General features: G+C 38.7%; 1 protein-coding gene across 1 annotated transcript in view; it reads right to left on the reverse strand.

Annotated features, from left to right (window-relative positions):
* LRPPRC (leucine rich pentatricopeptide repeat containing) overlaps window positions 1-25,589 on the reverse strand; it is a 170,492-nt gene that overhangs the window by 97,549 nt on the left and 47,354 nt on the right. Inside the window, exons 14-23 of the mRNA XM_065401034.1 lie at window positions 21,355-21,424; window positions 13,687-13,714; window positions 11,054-11,111; window positions 9,795-9,901; window positions 9,505-9,582; window positions 9,100-9,153; window positions 8,252-8,365; window positions 6,860-6,990; window positions 5,515-5,600; window positions 3,715-3,922 (exon numbers count right to left, since the gene is read on the reverse strand). Of these exons, the coding sequence (XP_065257106.1) occupies window positions 3,715-3,922; window positions 5,515-5,600; window positions 6,860-6,990; window positions 8,252-8,365; window positions 9,100-9,153; window positions 9,505-9,582; window positions 9,795-9,901; window positions 11,054-11,111; window positions 13,687-13,714; window positions 21,355-21,424 (934 nt within the window). The remainder of the gene's footprint in view (window positions 1-3,714; window positions 3,923-5,514; window positions 5,601-6,859; window positions 6,991-8,251; window positions 8,366-9,099; window positions 9,154-9,504; window positions 9,583-9,794; window positions 9,902-11,053; window positions 11,112-13,686; window positions 13,715-21,354; window positions 21,425-25,589) is intronic.

Raw genomic sequence — 25,589 nt, forward strand, 5'->3', positions numbered from 1 at the left:
TCAGCAGCTGTGGTAGATGTTTATTTCCCCTCCTGTAAATAGAGATTATCAAAGCACCGTATAGCACAGAAGTAGATTAGCTTCACAAACCTCTTTACAGTTTTGTAAATCTGTTAGTGTTTGAGTAGGTTTCCCTTGACAGTTGATAGAGGAGAGCAAAGAATAACCCCCCAAAATTATCTCCTAAATCCTCAAGGATTTTCATATTATACAGGTAACACACACAGTCACAGCATTAACCTCTCCCCATTATCAGCAATTGGAAGAATCAGTTCAAAAGTAAAACAAGTTTTAAGCCCAATCTTCAAGCTTATTATATTCCTCTATGGAAGATTTTGACAGGTTGCTCAAAATTAAAAACATCCAAAGTCAATATCCTGATTAGAATATTTTGCCATACCATTCAAAAGAAGAATTATCTTGAATGAGGGATTGAAGATTGGATATGTAGGCTTTTTTGCAATTTTTCCTGACGAATTTACATTTCTTGAGCTAATACAGTGCTCACACCAAGAATAAAGCTAATACCTTTTAAGATCACTTAAAAGGATTTTTACTTTAATTGAGATAATTGCTTTATCTTGGGAAAAACAAAAAACTGTCTTTATTATTTAAGTTAAATTTATTTCTATGATCATCTATTTCTGAACTAGTTAGCAAAATTTCCTCCCTGTCTACCCATAAAAGGACTGGGTGTGGGGAGGTAGAAAAAATGGGTTGTCTGGCTATGCTAAAAGAAGGATTGGAGACATTTGACATGGGTTTAATCAGGCCGCAACTTTATTATTAGATGTCTGGGACTACCCGGCAGATAACAATGTACAGTGCAGGTAACCTCATATTTGTTCTGTAATTAGCCAGGGGGCTTTTACCAGCTCTCCCTCTTTTTCCATCCAGGTCCCTCCAGTAAATCCATTGCTGGGAACTGACCATCCAAACCCCCCTCGTCGGAGGGTTAAGGTGGGCTATAAGAATGGGGGGGTTGGCTCCCTGCTGTACCAATCATAGGAGTCCCCAACTGCTTCACATTCATCCCTTTAATGAACACCTCTTTTTTACTTCATCAGATTTTGTTAAGAAAATATTTTATTGGGTACTGTCACCTTAAAAAGTGTTAAGAATGTGAAGGCTCTGAAGATCTTTCCTATCTTGCATGCTGTCTGTAGGAGGAACAAGTCTCTGAAACTGATTTGGAAGATGTAAAAACTTAGTTGCAAGTCCAAAAAGACTGGTAAGGCAAGAGTAAGCATTTTAAAACTATGATTGTTTAAATCTTCCATAACAATCACAGGGTTTTCCTTTCCCTCCTACCAATGTCAGGAATTAATAATTTTTTTAAAAAATGGCACCAGCAGTTCCATGGAACATCAGAAAATCCTGCAGCTCATCCCACTGGCTTGCCAAACTTCTGAAGTGACAAAACTGTACCAGCAACTTAACTCCAGCAGTTCACCACCTGCATGTGTGCTGCCATGGAGCTATGTAGCATGGCAAGTAGCAAATCACTTGGGAACCACAGTGCTGAGCAAATGTTATAGCGGACATTTATCATCATACCCATTCTCACACTATGCTCAGTTCAATCATAACTTTCCAAAACTTTTCAACCTTTCAGGAAGAAATTTCTTAGGCTTGATCACTTCCTGAAGGTGAACTTTTTGCAAAGTCTGAGTAGAAACTGTTCCTTCCTTTTAAAGAAGAAAAGTCAGGATGGGGTAACAAGGCTTTTCCTATCGTAATAAGGGAAGAAACTCGGTCTTGTAGCCTTCTTGAGAGGAGCAGGGAAGGAGCTAACTCTTGCAGACCTTTTAACTTATTTGGGATAGTGTGTTCCAGTGCTTTCTAGCCAAATATTTTCACATAATGGAATGTGTGTCTCTCACTTTTAAAAAATAACCTAATTCCATTAAAAGACTAAGTTAATCTTTCATTACAGTGTCATTGTGAAAGCACTCAAAATCACAAAAGTTAGGAAACGACAAAGTTAAAGCTACACATACAATCTTTACTCTGCCCCTTTTTGTACATGCATGAAGGTCTTTAATTACATGATCATACACTTGTTTCAAACAACTTTATACAACCTTCACTACACATGTAGGATATTGTAGTAATGTGTACAAGTCTGTGGATGCCAGACACAGGCTGTGAAAGTCATTTATATAAAAAGTATGCAGAAAATTGTTCTTGCTATACAATATAAAAGTGTAATAGTAAACATTTACTGGTGTGTATGTATGTATATGATTTCAGCTAAGTTCATAATTAACTGTCCCATCCTGTGAATTGCACCAAAGAAAGCCTGTGCTGCTGATTGAGAAGTGTGTAGCACATGACTGCTGCCAAATGTATTAGAATATTTATTTTTATGAAGAGAACTTTCATTCAGTCTGCATCAAAGATAACTGGGCCATTATGACAATTTTTTAAAATATACAAAATAATAAAATTAAATATTACCAAACCATACACATACATATGAGGTTATAGAGAAAGATTTCCCCCCCACCCCCATATAAGAGCAAACACTGGTAGTTAATATAACAATGATTGGATGTTCCAGTGTTAGCAAGCACATATTCTGGAAAGCTGACTGACTGTTCAATAGATGGCACTGTGAATACATCAGTAATATTTTATATGGGGTTTATTTAAAAAAAAAAAATATATATATATATATATTTATATTAAATCAGTGACCAAATTGGAAGAGACTGTTGAAGAATTGAGACCGAATCCAAAATAGATAGAAGCAGGGGTCCTGGGACAATTTGTATAATGGGAGTGCTGAGAGCCGCTGAACCAAACTGTAAACCCTGTATTTGATGGAAACCACTTCAAGCCAGGGAGTGCTGCCGCACCTCCAGCACCCCTAGTTCCAGCACCAATGGATAGAAGAGAAGCACTGAAAACTTGAAAAAGATTGAACACTGAAGACTGTGTGTTGAAGGGGTGGGGGTACCTAAATCTTGACACTCCTGTGATAAAAACCAATTATATACAGTTCAAATGTGGAATTTTTCTCAAGTAACTGTGTCTCATATTAAGAAGACTACGCAAGGATATATGCCACATAGTGTATGAAAATTATTTCCTGCCAGAACAAATGCACGGAGTTCATTCTCCTGTTGAATTATACTACTGGTACAAATGGAAAAGTAATGGGAAATATTTGGACTTGAGCACCCAGACTATATGGTGATACTTTGGGAGTAGTATCAGATTTCTTATCTTTTCACCTAATTACTTAGTGGACAAGGAAACCTAACTTCAACCTAAATAAGTGTTATTGATATGTGCAGTGACAATGAAATATATACATCTTTTGGGTGGGGAACACATGCTTTTTATCTCAATAACTTAGGAATGTATGTAGCATGCTATGACCAAATATCCCCCTTATTCAAACACAATTGCAAGGCTTAAAATCTGAAACAACCAATTTGAGACGAATTTAACACAATCAAAATTTGCTCAATGTGACATAATCATAGCTCTCATGTAGGCACCATGAAAGGAAATATAATTAACAAAAAATAAGCTATTGGTCTGTTTTTCAAAGTGTTCCATCTAAAACAGTCTCACAAAAAGTTTTACTTTAATATACACACAAACACAAGTGAAGATAGAGTATGTGTATAATAAATAAATCATGTAATATGATAAAATATTAGCTCATACCCTAGCCTTAATACCAAGCCTCAGAAAACTTACTTTTCAAGGTGAACAGTAATCAGAGGGCAACAGAGGTTAGTAGAAGGCTTTGCTAAGCCCAGTGTCAGAATGGACTCATGTAATCGATTCACCATTTCAACTTCACCTCGCATGGCTGCAGCATTAAGGATGTGGAAAAAGAACGTGACTGTTGTATCTTTGATAGGACAATTCTTCTCTTTCATCTCCTTTAGAATGTTAATAGCATCTACAATGAAACAACACAAAAGACCCTTAGGTAATTTCATGTAGGGAAAACAAACTGCTATTAAAACAGCATTTCAAACCCAGCAGGAATGTAAATTCTGGTGTATAATGCCGATTTCAAGTTAATTACTACTTGCATTTCTAAACGAGACTACAATTATAAATCCACAATAGCATGGCTTTATCATTCACTGCAACTTTGACTACAAATTATAGATAGGAACTGTGTGCCCACTTTGCACCACATAACCCTGTACAGTCTGCCCTATAGCTGCAAGATCCCACTAAATGGATGCTTTTATCGTTCAATGCTAACATCTGCTAAATCACACCATTGTTTCTTTAGCAGATGGCTTGTCACAAGGCCAGATAATAAAGATGTGTTTACACTGAATATACAGCCAGACTAATGGTCTGATACCGATAGGGCCTGTTTGCTGTGTCGATACTAATTAGCCAAGGAGAGCCAATGAAAGCTTTCTAACAGACTGCATGTTAAAACATTAGGTTCATTAAGCTTCATTAGGAAGGCAGAAACAAACATTTTGGTATATGGAATAAGTGCATTTTTATAATGTTCTTAATTATTGCACAGGCAAAATGTTTTGACCACTTTACATAAAAGCAATAAAAGCAGGCTAATGTTTCAAAAGAGCTTTGCAGATCACAAATGTACCACAGAAAATAATGCTACTCAGAAAATTTAGCCATACTTCTTCACTGTAGAGGTGACCAGGATCTAATTTATTGTCACTTGGAAGGGGGAAGGGTTTTGAATATAATTCTAATAAGTGGTCAAGTGAAATTTCAATGAAATCATCTGATGAGAAAAAGAGGTATAATTTTACATTAACAAAGAAAATAGCCATAATGTAAGATTAAAAACTGAAAGATTGAGTTATGTTGGCTAGACTTTGTAGCCCGTCTTTAAAACAATTGGCAATATCCTGTAGGTTATAATAATCAGCCTAAGAACTTCCTACATTATTAGACATGAGGTCCATATAATTTACAGCAAAGACCTAGGAATCCAGTTTGGGTATCGAATGCAATACACTCATTAAAAGCCAAAATTACAAATCAATCTATCACACAGACTTTAAACTGTAATGTAAATAAAATATAAATGAATACCGACATTAAAAAAATATTAAAATACTTCATAAAACAAGTTACTGGATTTTTACTGCAGTGTTTGGACCCTTACAAGAAGGTTATGTTTATAGGTTCTATGTTCAGCCTTCAGACCTTCTTAAGCAAAAACAAAGCCATTAGTCTAGGCACATACGCAATTTGTGCCATAAGTCATGAACTTCAAACTCAATCCAAACAGCAATGCTAATAAAAACTAGCTGCAGAAATGCAAAAAGCATTGAGCTGTGCAAATGTAAATGACAAGCTTGCCAATCCATTAAAACTAATGGCCTGTACTGTCCAAGCATCTCTGGTTGAATTCACATGCAAATTTGTATGCAAAATGTTCAAGCACTTTGCAGGACATGATATACCATTAATATCAACTCACATTTTTAGTCCACTGGCAAGATACCTTTATTATACAGCAGAAACTTATACTGAAAGCAAATGGCTTACCTTCTAGTCTGCCATGCTTTCCTAAGACTTCCACCAAGGCTAAGTACTTGTTTGTGTCAAGAGCAACAGATGAATCTTTACGGAAGCTAAAAATTAGAACATATTAAAAACTGCATTAATAGAAGTTCAGTTTTTTAAATGTATATAGAATGAAGGGTTATTCTTAAAGACAAAGCAACAAAGGTATGGAATTAGTTACACAGAAGTTGGATTAAAATATTTCAGAGAGAATCTGACAGTCAAAGTTTGCCATTGAAGTACATTTTTTCTCTTTAAAAAAAGGATATTAGGCAGCAAAGAAACTTTTCAGAGAGTTTAAAAACGGGATGTCTTTATCAATTTGACAGTAGGGAAGAACAAGGCACACCTTTCCCATATTTAAGACAGAAACTTCTTCTTGCAAACACCCCGTCAGCGATTACACTACAAATAGCACTGAACATAAAGTCATCCACCTTTTGTAGCCCCTTCAATTTCTACTATTCATAGTATTGTTTCTTTAATTTAGTCACTTTCCCAAGAGTATTGAAGAAGGAAGGTGCTTTTTAAGGCACTTGTTGGCACCTTTGAAGCACTACTATAAAACTCAGAATCGTACTTGGTAAAATCTCATGATGAGATATTTACATAAAAAAACAGTATGGAAAGAGTTACTACATAAACACAATAGCAAGTTTCCCAATGCTAACAAGTGAGCCATTTTGTGTCTCTCTCAACACTGATAGAGCTCCCTCCACATTATGGATAAATTTTAGCAAGGGAAGTGGGAGAATCAAAAGTATGCAAAAGCTATATATAACTATCATGATTCACTGTAACATTAAAATTGAATTTTAATTTTTTGGGGGGTGAGGAGGGAAAGGGACAAGAAAGGAGGATGCTCTGTAAGACAATTTGCTCCCAGACAAACCATGCGTAACACATTTTAGCTGGGAGCTAATTTTCACAACCAAGATATAATCTCTGAAAATGGAGGTTTAAAAAGGAAATGTTTGCTGACAGGTCTTAAAATATAATGTCACTTACAAGCATTGCTATTCTGATGCAATATAAATGTAGTTATATTACCATTTTTCAAAAACAAACCTGAATTTAAAGGCTAAAGGCTGTTGACAAAAACATAATCATTTGCTTATTTAAGATAATACATCACACACACACTTTCAAAAGTGTGATAATCTGAGGATTGCTTGTTTTAACAAAAATTCTTGATCTTAAGAATTATACACATGGGGGAAAACTAATTAAAAATGTATGAAGGGGTTAATATTCAACCTACTTAATTCAACAAGGACTGTGTATCAGCATAAATCTCTGTGACATGTTTCAGTGCCGGTGTACTTACACTTCTTCTTTCAGGTTCATTGCATCTTCTACATTATCATGTCGACAGCACAAATGTACCAAGGCTGCATAGCCACCAACAACCATGTCCGGTTCGTATTTGGCTTTCACTTCAAGGGCTTTTTGCATATTCTAAAAAAGAGGAACAGAGCAAAGATGTGAACCACAGAAGAAGTCAATACGACATTATGAATGCTAGGGTTCAGTATGTAGCTGTATGAATAGCTTTAGTGTTTTAATACCAAAAAAACATGTTCGTGAAACAAAGTTGGTATTGCTTTAACTAATTTTAATAATAAAAGTTATTTAAAAAAATAAATTCACCTGTTCCCAAAACGTTTCAGTTCAACTTAACTGAAAGGTGTATTTTAGGCGTTAGTTTACCTGTTTTAATTGCAGTGTCTAAATGTTTTATTATGGACTGATTTTTGTTGTCACACATAGCACTACAAACATGATTTATTATGGAATATGGACTAATATTTATGTACAATGACATGCTTTAATTTTATCAGGCACCAATATCCTAAACATAAAATTGAAAAAACTTTGTAAGACAAGAAACCAGTTCATAATCTAATCAACAAACAGGCTGCTTCAGCATTTGCCATAATCTTTTAAAATATGTATTTTGCATTGCTGTTTATACAATTTAATGGGTGCCATATTAAAGCCTATGACTTATCAGACTATTCTTATAGTCTCAGGTACAGCATTATAACAGACAGTCATTTGAGAAACAGAATCTCTCCAAAGGCTGGATTTACAGCAATACTGAATACTATGCTATAATCTTAAACACAGTTATGGCCCTTTGTAAAACCATGGGTATATGACAAAATCATACTGAACAAGAAATTGGACAAAAGTCTGATATCCCACAAATTGCAGACCCACTAAAATGAATATGAGCTACAGCTGGACGCTCGCTGAATGAAGGCAAGAGCCTCTTTATCTCAGAAAGAGCTTTCCTCCAGCAGGAAAATGGAATTTCAATCCCTGCATTAACAACCTAGTAATATTTGACTTGCAAATGACTACTGCATGTATCAGTTGCTTGACAATCTAGATACAAGAGACCGGAGCCATGGCTTGAAAGGACATTTGGCATGTATGATAAACCTATCACAGCTGTTACTATCATTCACTTTGCAGATTATCGTAAACAAACTTCAGCAATCCCAAAACATGTCATTCAAGGTGTAGCTGAAATTAGTTAACCTTTTTCTTTAATTGCTTTTTTGCACTTATGTTTGATTTATAAGCATCAAACCTTGAAACCTCAAGCACTGCGCTTGTCCTTGCTTAACTACATCTATCCATAATACAGTCATCTACATTCCTTTTAAACATAGCTCAGCATTTGCAATTATCTCTGCCTTGCTCAAGTTACCCCTTCTGCACAGAGAGCAACTATAAGCTGTTTCAGGACATTTCCAATAGGTTGCTTTTCAGCTTTTAGCTTTTCCAGTTCCTCCTCCAAAGCAGACACTTCAAGTTCAGTGTTCTAAAAACAGGTGATAAAAAGAAAACAAAGTTAAAAAAAAAAAAAAAAATTAATAGGTCACTTTGCCAAAGGAAGATGAAACCTGTTCACTCCTAATTCAAAAGAAAAATGTGTAACAATTAAGAATGCTGTAGCTAATTAAGGAGCTGATGCTAGTTAAAACTTGAGACAATGGCATAATAAAAACGGAAGCCATGGGAGCTTTGAAGTCTAACATTTTTACAGTGTGGAAACATCTGCTTCTCTCAGGTTCATTTCTTTAGTGATAGAAGTAGAGAGAAGAGGCCTGTTTCTTTACCTCTCTGATCTAGGCCCACTGAAGATTAAAAAAAGACTTGATGCCACATAACCACCACCATACTGGATTTATACTCCTGTCATTCAAGGAGTTCAGAGTGCATAAGCGTCACACCACCACCATGAGCTGAATTCTACAAGTGGGGAAACTGAGGCATGGAACCTAAGTGAATTGCCACGCTCAACCAGCAAGTCGGAGGAAGAACCTACATATTCTGACTCCCAATCTTGTGTATTAATTACTAGACTGTGCTTCCTTCTGCATGGCCCCCAAACTCCTCCCAAACAGGAATACTTTTAGTTGTAGACTATACAACTATATCGCTGAGAACTAGTTAATAGCTTCATGCATGATCCAAAAAAATAAAAAAAAAAAAAAAAATAAAAATTTGATTACTATGCCACAAAGAAATCCAACTATTAGTTAATTTACTTACTTTTGGAATCTCTGCTACTGACAACTTTTCTGTATCAGTCAATAAAATTATATCCTAAAATTTAATAAGACAAAAATATCAGTAAATAAAAAGAACAAACTATATGAATAAAATGAGCTTAAGATGCTAAAAATGTTGTGGCAAGTACAATAGCTTTTTTTCTAGTGTTATTAGATTTATTAAAAGGAAAAGACTGATTCTTTAAAATACTTTCATCAAATGTAGCTCTTCACAAATATCCTAAAATAAAATTGGGTTTCAAGAGCAAAGAAGATTTAGGGAAAGGATGAAGTGTTTACACAGTTAATTAAATACATCTATTTTGGCAAGATTATATTCCTGGAACACACACCATATATATTTTATATTTTAAAGAAATAAAATAATTACTATATAACCACAGACCTTAATTAATTCAGGAACATGATAGGAGTCCAGCAGGTTGCGAATGCCTCTGTAGATATTTGTAGGGATTACTACATTCTGTATCAAGAGGTGGGGGGAAAATTACATGAGTTTTGAAACACAACCAAACTGAAATTTGTCTAACAGAAATTATCTCAGACATAATTTAAGTCTCCAGCTCTTGCATGTCATTGAGAAGTGGTCTGGTTGTACTTAAAAGCAGCAATTTCAAATCTAATAGATACATGTCAGGCAGGACAGGCATTATGTAGCAAAAAATGAAATGGTACCATCTTCTTCAGCTGATGGAAGTATTGTCTCAAATGCTCCTCCTTGGCCTGTACCTCTGAGTCACTCATGCTGTCAATCAAGTTATAAAGAAAATAGCCAACAGCTTCTGTGGAAAAAAACAAGAGAAAGCATTCCACTAAAATTACTGAGACTGTCATGTTATCAAGATTAATTTATAAGAAATCATTTTGGTGTGAGATGTCACCCTGATGAGAGGCTCTGAAATGGCAACAATGATCACTGAGGCATAGAGATTATGTGGTTTGGGAGCACATATCTAACTGGTGAGTGAAAGGAATATTAATTATTTTCAGACCCAGTGACAGCTTTTCAGTACAGAATCTTACTTCAATCTATTCTTTCCACCACTGTGTGACAGAAGTGGTACTGCCCAAGGCCTTCCCCCCCTTTCCTATCCACTACCCCAAATAGTTGCCACAAATATTTTGTCATTGCTCAAAAGAAAAAATAGCTTCCTAAAGCTTTGCATATTTTATTCAGTATCTTTTACACATTTTTTTATATTAAAATGCTTTTTATAGCCAGCTAGTGGAACATAAATACAGAGTAAAGAATATTAAATGATTTTAACAAGTAGATCCAATAATCCTGTGAAGAGCTGCCTATTAGCCAATGAAAATCAAGATTAACAAAGATGGCTTAGCTAACAGCACTAATTTTTTTATGCATTCAAGCATAAAAATGTATATGGCCTTGTATTCAAGCCTCAAGAAGGAGCTAAGGACTTTCCAAAAGGTTCGGTTTCCTGTACGAAACTTATACTCAGAAAAATAGGAATTAAAACAAAAAATAGACAATGTATTTATCTAGATTAAATGAAAACAGAGTCAATTTGTTCCAAAATAATGTATTTGGATTGATATGTACCATTTTCTTTTATAAAATTAGAAAAGGTTATCAAAATGAACATTAGCTGGAAAAGATTCTACTTAAACATTTTCACTATATGAATAGTATTGACACAGACTGATTTATTTGAAATCTCTATTTTGCTTTAAAAACTGCTCATTTTTCTAAATATGAAATATATTTTTAATTAAAAAAAAGTAATGAAAGATCACACTGGATCTCATAAAATATGCTGTGATTATCAGGATAAAGATTTTACCCAACATGTTTTCAAATTTCACTTTCAACAAGAAGCAATCAGTGTTTACTGTTGTAATCCCTCAAGCCCATCATTACACAGAAGAACGGATTTGTGGATAAGTTACAATCATAGAAATTGAAACTCTACCAGTTGGTCCTGGAGGCGTCTGGCAATAACGTTCATCCTTGTACAACAGTTCAGTTATCTGGTAAGACAGAATAATCGTACATTGCAGTCAACACAGCAGCAAGCAAGGACAAATAGTATCTGAAATTGAATTCTCCAAATAATAAAGTACCTCTCCACTAAGGTATTATTCTATACCACATCACAGTAATTCACTAGGAAAATATAAGATACAAGGAAGTTTTTTTTTGGTAAATAATAGGTTTTTCTTTAAAAAAAATATATTGCAAACTGAAATGTTTTCTGAGGTATGGCAATTAGACTCTATTCTATTCTGTTTATGTATCATCCTAGAAAGTAAGTGATCATAAATAAGACATTGCTTACAGCAATCATTAACCAATGTCACTTCTGGAGTTGTTAAAATTATGTTCCAATTTGCTGAAAAGCCTGAAACTGGCCCATAGAGCTTTTATTTTCTTACAGTTTGAAACAAGTGAAGCTGTGCAGAAAAAGTTATATGTCCCTAAATGTTAATTTGAAAATTTCTACAATTTAGATGTTCCACATCAGTTGCAACCTTGGTTGAAAATGAGTAAATTCACTTTTAATGACACCTCGTACATACATAGAAAGCACCAACAAAAACATGTAGTTCTTTAGTCTTAAATATAAGTGTATAAAGACTAACCAATTTGACATTGGACCAATTGGTCTTATAAAACTAAAGGAATAGCTAATATTTTATTTTAGAAAAGGATTCTCCCTACGTTCCTTCTCTCCCCAAACAGATATGATAAATGCTCACCCTAAATACAAAAAACCTTTAGAACATCTTTGTTTTTTCTTAATACAAAGATACAGCCATTACATAAAGTCCTAATTTCATTTTCTCTCAAGTATGTCAGTGTTCTACATTTGGGCTTTTTCTACCATGATGCTAGTATCAAAGCTAAACCAAACGGGTGAGAAAGATATTTACGTTGTTACCTAAATACTGAGGGAACAAAGCTCTATTTTAAGTAATGGAAAAGGGGGCGGGGGGGAAGAGGAGGAGAGACCACGCATCTTCACTTACTAATAGAAAGGAACAAACAAAGCCAGACATCTGTCGTGCTCTGGGATGCCTACATCACATTCAGTTCCACCAAGAAAACACGATGTGGACAGTTAAACTACAGCTTCCCTCGCCCCCCTTTCTTACTCGTACTTGGAAATATATCAGAAAAGTCACAAGAATATACAGCCCACTGCTCCAGAAATCAAATCCCAGAATGGCATGAGAGGAATGGATGAGAGGAAATAACAAAAAGAGTGACTGTTACAATGTTCAATTTTTTAAAAAAGTAAGAAGTCTTGTAAATTGAGATTTCTTGGAGGCGCAACCTTTGTTCATTATAATGATATTTTTCAATTTCAATACTTGACTTCTGAATTGCAAGATAGCTTTTTTCTAAAATTGGATGCCTTAAGAAAAAAATTTATCTACTTGTAAATCTAGCAAACAACTTCAGCTCAGCTACTGTCACAAAAGAAACTGCATCCTCTCTTTCTCAGTTGTGGGAAAGAGCTGCAGCAGCTCAGGTTACAGCCTCATGCTTGTGACATCACTATTTGATATCTCCAAAGATCTTGCCAGGCTCCTCCAGCAATGGGAGGGAATTTCCTGTGTGATATTCTTGATAGTTCAAATGTAAAAAAGCAAAGAAAACAAAAAAACCCAAAACACACCAAAAACTTCCATTTGAAAAAATTTAAGACTTTCCTTCCACATTAGAAAGAGGCAATGAAGCACAAGAACAACCTACTTTTGCTTCACAGTTCTTGTTTATATTAGCTGAATTATATTAGCTTAAACCCAAATAAATGACATTCTAAGTTACAATTTCGACTTTGTCCTCAGTTTTCCTCATAGGCAGATTGAAGCACACAAGATTATCATGAAAACATGCTATGATCCATGCAATACTTCAGCGTGGCACAGTGAAACAAGTACAGGATAGTAGCTTTAAAAACAAAACTAAGTAAACTCCTGAAAGCAAGGTGCTGAACTCAACATAGTGAAAGCTTCTTACTCACAGCTCTATTAATGCATCTCAGTCCTGATCTAACAGCGACTTCACTATCCAGTACTCTGCAGATATTACCAAATGTGTTACACTGTGGGGTGGTATGTAACGTGGACCACACTTGGGAGGACAAGATGATCACAGTGATTTCTGTTTGTGACTTGAGCTGGGTGACTGCCTTCATCTGGAATTTCCTTGCTTTTGTTCATTTACATCAGATCCTCCATATTACTACAACATAGTAGTAACACAGTGCAATTTTTTTCACCGTAAGCTTTGTTTTTAAGTCCTAGCAAACATTTGAAGGGAACGGAGTCATAGGAATTGGCTCCTGAATCTACAGTTTTTTCTTCAATATGCCTACCATACAAACCTAATACTACTACTATGCATGACCAGATTAAGTGTCGTAATTTCTTAATGACAAATGTCATGATCAGAAGTTACTGTCAGGGCTGCCTGTTACCAGCAGCTGAACTCAAATTCACAGTAGTGCATTTTAAACATGTAGTGGTTAGAGATTTTGTTTCTGAATGCATTCCAAATAGTTCTATTTATAATTTCAGTGTTACCATCTTCACTTACCTTGCTCCAAAGATCTATATTGTTAGACCTGAAGAGGGCAGCAGAGGATAAAAAATTAAACAGCAGTAAGATAATTTTTGAGTTTATTATTTTTTAAAAAGCAAAGACTATTACCACTAACAAGCACCCAGTGTCTGTGCACAGTAAATGTTCATCTTATTCTGGGTTATTTATCAGACTTTTTTAAATTTACATAAGATATTATATTTTCACATAACAGATATACATTTCACATAAATATTTCTGTTTCTGACATGCAGATTCATTTGTTTGCCATGTTGTTTAAAACTGACTCACTATACATACAGTTACCATTAAGACTAGAGTGAGATTTACAAGTTTATTATTCTATCAGGTGATAACAGTACTGATATTTTGTACACCAATCTATTCAGTATTTCATTCACATCAATTTCAGGCAAACACAGAATAGGAGGTCACATTTCATGCAGTTGCATGTGGAATTAACTACAGCAAAGTCCAGAGAGTCAAACACTAAAACTAGATTTTAAAAAGGGGTGAATAATTTTTGTGAACAACATTTGTAATTATACATGCAGAAAAGGAAGTAATCAAATCTCATGCTCCAGTTGTAAATCTGATTATACGCAGGTTGCAAAAAAAAAAAAAAAAAAAAGTTCTCTCCCTTCCCACAAATAGCATGGTATAATTGCATTATTTGGGAGGGGGGGGGGTTCATTGTTTCCTTTGCAGCATCAGGTATTGGACACAGGCCAAAAATGGGAGCAGGCTGCCAGACTGCAAATCAGTTATTCAAACTGGTATAGCAAACCCTAAGTTCCTATGTTTTATACAACATAAAAACACTACGTAGAAAGTAGAGCTCAAAACACACACCACCAACACTGCATCAAAACTATCAGACATCACAACAGCAGTAATTTTGATAAGCCCAAAGAGCAAAGGTGTAACCTGTATTTTACACTCTTTTACCCCCCATTAAAAGATATCAAGCTCTCAGCCTAAATAGGAACATGGAAACGATTATAAAGCATTCAGAAAAATCCATGGTGGTTTGTTTGTTTTTTTAAGCACATTCAACTTGTATTTCACTTAGACTGACAGTGGCACAAAAAGGTTAAATTAAAAATGAGTCAAACACAAGTTTATAGAGAAAACAAAATGCTGTCTCTGAGCTTTAGTGAGCTTTCCACACTAATAACTGATCTACCATGTCACTTCATAGTGATATCAACCAACTGATATTATCAGATCACTTGACTCTCTACCCCAATATAACGCTGTCCTCGGGAGCCAAAAAATCTTACTGCATTATAGGTGAAACTGCGTTATATCGAACTTGCTTTGATCCACCGGAGTGTGCAGCCCCGCCCCCCCGGAGCACTGCTTTACCGCGTTTTTATACATACACACAAAATAATGTCCAGGCTAATCATTTGTGGGTTCTTTTACATAAAATCTATTATGTATCCGGGGGGCGGGGGGGAGGTAGAGTTGTACGAAGATTCTAGCCCTAAAATCTACTTATGTAAAGATTCAAACTGAACATTTAGTTCCAAAGTCTTTTGTGGGGTGCAGGGCTTGAAATCAGCACACCTGATGCCAGGTTGCTGATCTGGAATTTCTTCATCAGAGTTTGCTAGATTCTCAACTTTCATAAAAAAATTCTAGCCATGACAGTCACAAACAAAACCTTGAATACATGAATTGAGTGTAAATGGCATAGCAATGTCTGTCCCAATTTGGAGACACCCTGAAACAATACTCTCCATTGTGAACTGCCCCATACATCTCAATGGGTAGTGAACGGAGTTGTCCAAAAATAATTTAAATGTCAACACCGATAACTGTTTCATGGCTGACAGAATTATTACGAAGATCTGAACAATCTGTTTATGGCTCATTTTGGTGCTAAGAGTGGATGGTGCCTAGAAGATACCATCCCCAACCGCCAATCTGACCCTTGGACCCAAAAGCCCAGAAGGGAAGAACAGAAGGGGCATCTGAAGAACTCCTCTAAGGGGAATAAATCATACAGTGCTCCACTCTCTCACCCAACCAGCCTAGGCTCTCTCAGAACAGGCAGGGGAGGGCAGTCTGCTCTTGTATAGTTTCCAGGCTGTAGTGGCTTCTACTCCTCACTCTGCCGGAGGCGGTCTGCAGGCTCAGGCAGACACCACTACAGCAGTTACTCAGTTCATGTTTTCAAGCTTTTCTACCCAATTGGTTTTTTTAATGTAAAACTGAAATTCCAATATATTCACATTACTCTGGGAGCAGAGGTCCAGAGCACGTACCTATTGTGCATCTGCCTTAATCCAGCCCCACTCGTGATTATCCCAAGCCCCACGGAGGTGGAGACTGAGGAGCCTAGCAGAACACATTTGATGGTATTTTGAACATCTGCAGTCTACTGTGAGCAGTTTCATATTGGCATTCCACATGGGCAGACAGCAGAAAGTTCCACCATTATTTTCATCCCCACCATCCCCACAACTTGGATTTGACTGTGTATCAATACTTGCAGATAGCAAGTACATGGCTTTTAAAGTAGAAATTTATCAACTAGTATATCTAAATTGGATGATATTGTAGCAGACTTAGAAGGAACAGTAATATACCATTATTTTATCTAGAGCTTTTAATGAATTCACCATTCGGGAGCATATGCAATTCTAACAAAGAAAATAATTTTGTAAGAAACTAATGCAACCCTGATGGCTTAAAGTTTTGTCTTGACTAGGAAGAATGGTACAGCTTAGCCAAACCTCACCTAACGTGCTAGTTAAGCCCAAAATAAACTCTACTTTTTCCTGTTGGAGACAGAGAGTAACATCTTGTAGCTCAATTTGGCTGGCTGAGTTGTAGCCTGGAACATAACCAGCTGATATTTGGAACTTTCTACAGTTTTCACAACTTTCTTTGCCCTGTGCTGCTGACTGGCTGTCTGCTCCCACCCTCTCCTTAAGTCTCTTCACCTCAGTTTTACTACATATCTTCCCCTCTTTTCCCCTGCTCCATCCACTGGTTCCCCTTCACTTTGCTTCCATTTAGCTTATCCCCTCCTAACCAAGCCAAGCCCTCTCACCACCACCCCTAAAAAAGTGGAACATGATGTTTGCTGCTATCAGATTGTTCATTGTGCTTGTGTGTTCTATCCTTTCCCCCACCCTGTCTTGTCTTTTTAGCCTGTAAGTTCTTCACAGCGGGAACCATCTACTACTTTGTTTTTGTACAATACATAGTACAATGGGATCCCATTCTTCGTTGGGCTTTAGGCACTACCATAATAAACACAATTAAATGTAATAAAAATCAAGCTGGAGACGTTACCCTGTCCCTCTACCAGGAAAAAAGGTAGAGAACAGGTCAGGTTTACCTAACGTGCTGGCTAAGCCTGACCTAAACATGACATTTCCTAATCATGAAAAAGACTCAGTGAATAGCAATGTGCTGTCACAAGAGACAAGCTTTGGACTCTGGAACACCTGGTGTCCTCTGAGTCTCCCAAAGTCTCCTATCATTGATAGTCTCTGATAATTGATTCTGGAAAACTTCTGAAATTTTAGTACCAGTTGCTTGCCACTTACAGTCAAACAGCTAAGTGCAGTATTTGCCATACAATATGAATATCTGTTTGGTGGTGAAGGTGGGATTCATGTTATACAGGAGAGTTAAACAGTGGCCCAAAATCAACGTAAGGGCAAAAACCTTATCGTTTTAACTAATAGGTTATGTTTGAACGCCTTCTCAAAAGTTGAATATCTTCTAATGTAACAAACTTTAAAACACTCTTACACTGAAAACAGTATTCATGTTCAGAATCTCCACTCTTTTCCCCCCAAGAAGCTCCACCTTCAATGAGGAGAATAGTGCCCCTTGGCAAAGACACCTGTGAGGTGAGGAAGGCTGTATGCAGTCAGATGCTAGAGACCCCTTTTACAAAAAAGGACTACAATCATAGAATCAAACTTTAAGGTCAGAAGGGACCATTATGATCGTCTAGTCAGACCTCCGGCACAACGCAGGCCAAAGAATCTCACTCACCCACTCCTGTATCAAACCCCTAACCTATGTCTGAGCTATTGAAGTCCTCAAATCGTGGTTTAAAGATGTATGGATGCAGGTAATAAATTATGGCAGTATGCCACAGCATGAACTACCTTCACTACTATGGACTGAACTGCCAGTGTTCAGGAGGTACGTGAACCTCCAGGGCACAGAAAGCTTTCAGATGTGCTCAACTAGCTGTCCTTGTCACTGCTTCAACAATTATTTCTTTAAGTAGTACTGTTTTGCTTTAAAAAAAAAAAAAAAATATCTTATCACAAGCCTTAGTATAATTCTGCAAGATTACACTAAGAGTATGGCTAGAAGTATATTTTGTTTCCAAATATTATTTAAAAAACCTCCTAAAGTATCTGGACACCAAAAATATTTTGAAGCCATTAGAGAGATACTGGGACCAAATGGCACAGTTGATTAACTGTCAGCTAGATATTAGGGAACTGGTTAATTGCCAGGGGCCATAAGGGATAAGGCTTTGAGGAGAGCAAAAACTAGAGTGCAGCTAGTTTGGATTGGTTATGCCAGGAACCCTCCCTCTTCCCGTAGATTGTACTATTAATGTGACCCAGTTCCCCATGATGCTAGCTCTTGACCAAGGAATCAGAATCAGCAGGTCAGGACGGAATTGGGGAAGGAAGTAAGAGCAACTAAGAAGTATAACTTGTAGTTGAGATAAGTGGATAGGAAAAGTGAGTCATTTGCTTGGAGATGGGCTCGCCTCATGTTTAGCATAGGGAACAGACTGGCAAGAGGGACCTTAAGTTAGGCTGAAAGCTCTTCAGGATAAGCACTGTGTTTTACTGTATGTTTGTACAGAATCTAGCACAAGGAAGCTCCCAGTCCTGAATGGGGCCATAGGTGCTACTGTAAATATAATTCTAGTTCTCTGAGGAAGGTGGAGCTTCTTGGGTAAAAAGAAAGAGGAGGTTCTGAACACGAATACTGTCTTCAGTGTAACAGTGTTTTAAAATTTGTTACATTAGATATTCAAGTTTTGAGAAGGAGTTCAAATTTGGCTAACGTCATAATGTTGTCCACATCAATAGCATTCCACACATTTTTCCAAGAGCAGCAGTCCAGGACCGGGAGACCCCCAGGACTAGCATAGCAGAATAGTGATGGTGTTTCATTTATGTATGGGGCACTTTAGTAGAACCTACCTAGCTCACATCAGTGCTTGTAAGTCTTCACTAAATAAGCTCTGATATTACCAATTTTAAAGTACGGTAGAACCCCATTTATTTGACCCTCCACTATCCAGCTCTCCACATTAACTGAATCACCAGGACTCCAGGGCCAAAAGCCAGCGATCTCTCCTGTGGCCACTAGATGGCATTGCAGCATTGAACTTTCCCATTCTCCGGATTATCTGGATTTTTAATGATCTGATCTGGCCCCAGTCCCAATTAGATCAGATAAACAGGGTTCTCCTGTAATTTATTGGGATCATTTACACAGCACTTTACAAACACAAATTAAGACAAAATTTCTGACCCAAAAAGCTTACAAATGGACAGACATTGGAGAACAATTAAGATAAAGGATAAGGTAATACTACAATACATGAGATGGACTACACTACTAGCTTATTTCACAAGAGATTTTGTGATGAGGCTGATGGTCACTGCCTTCAAAGCAGCAGGTTCTCAAGAAGGGGTAAGTGGCCACTAGACTTGAATTCTTTCCTTCACAAAGCCAGGTCTTACACTTGGAAAGGTTCACCCACAATTTTGAGATTAGGTGCCTTTCACAAAAGCAATAGATACTTGAGATACCAGTCTCAAAAGACAGACACAATCTCTCCCCCCCCCACACACACAAAAACACAAACATATAACACAGCTCCTATTTTGAGACATCAAGCCTCTTTTTACAAAGCATTTGCCCCATGCTCCATCTCAAATGGTACATAACCAGAAACCCAGCTATGGTTCCATCTACCGTTGGATGAATTTGTCCTTGGACCCAGCCCGAAGAACCAAACCTCCTCTTTGATTCAAATAAAGTTTAAAAAGGGGGGAAATGTGTGTGTGATGTCTGAAGATTTTGAAGCAATTTCTTATTTCCAACACAGAGTACAAAGACAGAACAAAATAAAGCAACAACACATTTCTTGAAACAGTTGCTTGAAAAAAAGGAAAAAAAAAAAAAAAAAAAGGAACACCAAAAATTAGCATTTTATTTCTACAGCACACCATATAAATACTTAGCACTCATATGCTGCTTTTAGTTTGTAGAATTAAGAGTACTTAACAAATGTAGCGAATATAATTATCCTCATACTAGAGACAGGGAGAACAAGGCACACAGAGGATAAGTGACTTGTGCATTCACACAGTAAATCAAAGGAAGAACTGGGAAAAGAACCCAGATCTCCTTTCTCCCGTTCCAGTGCTCAATCCACTGAATCATGTTGCCTCCCAGCTAAATGACTGTGGCTAGCAGCCTAACAGTTCTGCCTTCAATAATCACAGACACAAATATAGCACACAAGACGACACCTAACATTTTTAGCTCAGGTTTCAGAGTAGCAGCCGTGTTAGTCTGTATCCGCAAAAAGAACAGGAGTACTTGTGGCACCTTAGAGACTAACAAATTTATTAGAGCATAAGCTTTCGTGGGCTACAGCCATATATGCATCCGAAGAAGTGGGCTGTAGCCCACGAAAGCTTATGCTCTAATAAATTTGTTAGTCTCTAAGGTGCCACAAGTACTCCTGTTCTTTTTAGCTTACTTTCTGAATAGTTTGAAAAGAAATAAGAAATTTTCTCTATTACATTAAGCCATAATTTCATCAAGTTTAAAACTCAATTTCCTCCCACCAAAGTAAGTAAATGATACAGAGGGCTGTAAACCTTCCTTTGCTCCTACACACCTATATTTTTTATTTCAATACCAGCAGAAAGCGACAGAGTCCTGTGGCACCTTATAGACTAACAGAAGTATTGGAGCATAAGCTTTCGTGGGTGAATACCCACTTTGTCAGACACACATGGTGGAAATTTCCAGAGGCAGGTATAAATATGCAGGCAAGAATCAGTCTAGAGATAACAGGGTTAGTTCAATCAGGGAGGATGAGGCCCTCTTCTAGCAGCAGTTGAGGTGTGAACACCTAGGGAGAGAAACTGCTTTTGTAGTTGGCTAGCCATTCAGAGTCTTTGTTTAATCCTGAGGATTAAGCTTCTGTTAGTCTATAAAGTGCCATAGGACTCTTTGTCGCTTTTTACAGATCCAGACTAACATGGCTACCCCTCTGATACTTAATACCAGCAGAAATGCAAAAAAGTGACTAGAAATAAAATAGCCATGGTCAAGGTCTCAGGTCAATTTTACACTCTTCCAGCATCATACAGCTAATGTTATTGCTACTAGGCTGGGGACTGGGGGTGGGAGGGGCGGGAGGCAGGTTACAGCAATCTAGTCACTTTAATGGAGGAAGGTGTAGAGGGGGGGCAGGAGTGCTCTGGACTTTTTGACCTGTCAATGGAAACCAACTTTTATTAAGTTTAAGTTTTCAGATTTAAAATTTACATAAGGGTGGGGTGCAGGAGGGGATATTAGACCAGTTACGTGGGGGGGGGGGGGGGGGGGGCGGGAGTTTACTTTATGAAATCTTACCTTTTAAAGCCAAAAAGGAGACAGCCTTTAAAATGAAACAAATCCACAGAGGGCGTACTTGGTGAAGACACTGTAAAAATAATAAATATTTAGAAGAATCTTATCTGCTCAACTAGAACAGGACCTAATGGAAGTGACGCTTTTTCCTTATTATCTAGTAAATATTAATCATCTTTGTAAATCACCACTAGAAACACAGGAATTGCCACACACTTAATCCAAAAGCAAGGTCCATCTAGCCCAGTATCCTGTCCCTTGGCAGTGGCAAGTACTAAATGGTAAGAACCCTGCTGTAGGCAGATGTTGGATAATCTGTCCTCCACATTAGGTCCCATCCTGGTGTTCAATAGTAAGAGACTGGTCCAAGGCCTTGTCTACACTACACAGTTGTAGCAACAAAAGTCAGGTTTCGTCGACAAAACAGTGGAGGTGTACACACCACAATACTCCTTCTGCCAACAAAACTCTCCTGCTTTGCTGACAAAATAAAACCACATCGACGAGAAGCAGAGAGCTTTTTGCAAAGTCATATTGACACAGTGTCAGTGTAGAAACCGCGCTTGGTTATATCGCTGTAAATGGCCTCCAGAAGGTATCCCACAATGCCATCCTGACCACTCTGGTCAGCAGTTTGAACTCCGCTGCCCTGCACCCAGACACACAGGCATCTGCCCTTCCCTCTTCAAAGGTCTGAGAATTTTTGAAATTCTACTTCCTGTTAGCTCGGCATGGAGAGCTCACATCACATCTTCCCAGCTAACCATGGCGGCTCCATGCAGGGAACACTCTCCCACTAAGAACACACCGGAGCTGTTGGATCTGCTGACTATATGGGGAAAGGAGGCTGTGCAGTCCCATCTCTGCTCCAGCTGTAGGAATTTTGATACCTACAGGCAGATTTCTCATGACTTGTTGGATAAGGGCTATGAATGGGACATGAAGCAATGCTGCGCAAAGAAAAAGGAGCTGAGCCAGGTGTACCAAAAGGTAAGGGAGGCAAACCATCACTCTTGTGCTGCGCCGAAGACCTGCCACTTCTTTAAGATGGACGCCATCCTTGGCAGCAACCCCACCTCCACCACCAGGGATACTTCAGGGAGGTTGGAGGCGATGAACAGTGGACCTAATCCCGAAGACAAAGTCGTGGATGAGGAAGTCGAGTTAGAGGACGACATGGCAAACACAGCAGGGTCATCCAGTGACATGGTGAGCCAGGATCTCTTTTCCACTCCAGAGGAGTCTAGTCAGCCCCAGCACTCTGTCTGTGATGCGCATGATGAAGGAGAGAAGAGCCCTGGTAAGTGATCTTTTTGAGTTGATGCTGCTGAGTTATATGAGGTAGAGCTGTCCTTTGCTCTGTATATTGTAGAAGTGGGTGAAGGGATAGAAATGTACCAGACTAGCTATGTTTGAGTGTGCTCCACATTTCCCTCTGCAGCTAAGCAGTGCAGCGGAACAGTGTGTTAATGCACATTGAGATTTCAAGGAAACTTTCCTGGAGGTACTCGCCAATCCTCTGCTAAAGGTTCCATGGCAGAGCTGCTTTGTTCCTTCCCCCATTGTAGGAAACTTTCCTGCTCCACTTGGCAATTACTTATGCAGGGACCAAAGCAGCACACAGGTGAGCAGCATAGGCACTGGGTCTGAACCCACAAGCAAGCAGGAGATGCACCCTTGCATACCCCTCAGGAGTCAGATATCGGCTTCAATGACCCCCGCCTGTGGAAAATAGGGGCAGAATTTACAATACTGTCTCTAGTCACCTGCACTGATCCCCTTAAAAACACAAACAAACAAGCACACACTTAATACCGTTTGCCCCATCTTGAATGCCCAAAGCCCACCCAGGCCGAACTCACCATGTTTAGGACATTTGCTGAGAGGTGGGCTTGCAAAGGGAGTGAGAAAGTGATTTGTGTGTTAAAAGAGGTGCATGTTACTATAATGATTCAATGCTGTGCATGAACTAACAATCATGCTGCTCTGTATTGTTGCTTGTGCTTTTGTAGATGTGTCCTTCATAGGAACCCCCTACACACCAGCAAAGCGCCTCCACCAGATAAGGAAGAGACCAAGATGGAGCAAGGATGACATATTCCGAGAGGTTCTCCAATCCTCAGAAGCCGGAAAAAAAAGAAGGCGGGGAGCGGAGGGAGATCCTGAAGGAAAAATTTAAAATAGAAAGGCAGGACAAAAAGGAGAGCGAGGAGCACATCGTAAAGGTCCAGGAACGGATGATAAAAGTGATGGAGGAGCAAACAAAGATGTTGACGTCCCTACTCATGCTCCAGGCAGAACACATGCATGCTCTCTCCCCCAACCCCATCCCCACAACCAATACAGAACTGCTTTTCTTGCCCTCCCAAAACTCCTCCCACACATTCCTTGCAACCTCTTCGGAACATCTCATTACCCAGTTCACTCCACCCCTTCTGACAGCTTCCAAAATGATAGTGGAACTTACACACAGCTATGAGAGACTACACTACTCTGCACTCTTATCTCCCTTCCTATCAAGCCTTTTGTGTGTATTGTTAATTGGTTTAATAAAAACAAAATCTCTGAAAGATAAGGAGTCGTTATTTGTCTCCTACACATGGTGGTTGCTGCTGTCAGTAATACATAGTGGCAGTTTGATCATTTGTTGACTACAAATCCCGGTCAGGAATCATCACAATTTTCATGCAAGGTGACAAGTTAACAAAGCATGGCAGAGTGCTGTAGAGAAAAACATGTAACTGGTGCTCATTATCAAAATGTTGCCTCAAAGCCTCCCTGATTCAAATAGCCCCTTGTTGTGCCCCTCTAACTGCCTGGTATCTGGTTGTTCAAATTCAGCAGCCAGGTGATCCGCCTCCTTGAGCCACCCCGGGGAAACTTTTCACCCTTAGCCTCACAAAGCAGGCTGCTATGACTATGGAATGTTTTCCTCATTTAGGTCTAACCTGCCATAAAGGCAGCACCAGCGTGCTTTTAATTTGCCAAAGGCACATTCCACGGTCATTTTGCACTTGCTCAGCCTATTATTGAAGTGTTCCTTACTGCTGTCCAGATTTCCTGTGTAAAGCTTCATGAGCCATGGGAGTAAGGGGTACGCTGGATCTCCCCAAGGATCACTATAGGCATTTCAACATCCCCCCACTGGGATCTTCTGGTCTGGAAACAAAGTCTCTGCTTGGAGCTTTCCGTACAGGCCAGTGTTCCTGAAGATGCATGTGTCATGCACCTTCCCAAACCACATCGCGTTCCACAAGCACCTGCAATATCTTAGAGAAGTACCCCTTTCTATTGATGTACTCTGTCGCAAGATGGTCCGGGGCCAAAATTGGAATATGCGTGCCATCTATCACCCCTCCGCAGTTAGGAAATCCCATTGCCACAAAGCCATCCACTATTTCACGCATATTGCCAAAACTCACAGTCCTTCACAGCAGGATGCGATTAATGGCCCTGCACACTTGCGGTACCGCAGCCCACAATGGTTGATTTCCTGACTCCAAATTGATTCGCGACCGACCAGTAGCAGTCTGGAGTCGCCAGCTTCAGCGATCGCCACCGAGAGCGCAGCTCTCATTTTGATGTCATTGCGCCGACAGTGCTGGGGGCAAGCTCCTCACACAGTTCCAGGAAGGTGGCTTTCCGCATCTGAAAGTTCTACAGCCATTGCTCATCATCCCAGGACTACATAACGAGGCAATCCCATCATTCAGTGCTTGTTTCCCGAGCCCAAAAGTGACGGTCTACCATGTTCAGCTGCTCAGTAAATGCCAAAAGAAATCTGGTGTAGTTTCTTTCCATGGCACACAGCAGGTCAGGCAACTCTGATTCCTGTTCAGATTGGGAGCTCATGATGTACTGCATGACCATCCACGAGGTGTATATAACAGTGACCACAGCAGTAGAGAGCAGCACAGGATCCATCGTTTCAGACAGAGATGGTGGACGCACAGTAAACAGAGGCTGTTGAAAAATGCCATGAAACGCAGTCAGAAGCCCATGGAATGCTGGGACGGAAAGAACTGAATCATGGGACGTTGAGCCCGCCCCCGTGATGCACTGCAATCCACTCCGCCTTCCCACAACTCCTAGCTGCAGAAGTCAGTGTGTAGCACAGTGGGATAGCTACCCACAGTGCACTGCTCTCACTGTCACTGCTAGAGTACCAAGTGTGAACGCACTCTGCCGACAGAAGGAGCATAGAGTGAACATGCACAAACTATGTAATTATATTGTTT

This window comes from Emys orbicularis, chromosome 3 (assembly GCF_028017835.1).
Source record: "Emys orbicularis isolate rEmyOrb1 chromosome 3, rEmyOrb1.hap1, whole genome shotgun sequence".
Taxonomy (NCBI): domain Eukaryota; kingdom Metazoa; phylum Chordata; order Testudines; family Emydidae; genus Emys; species Emys orbicularis.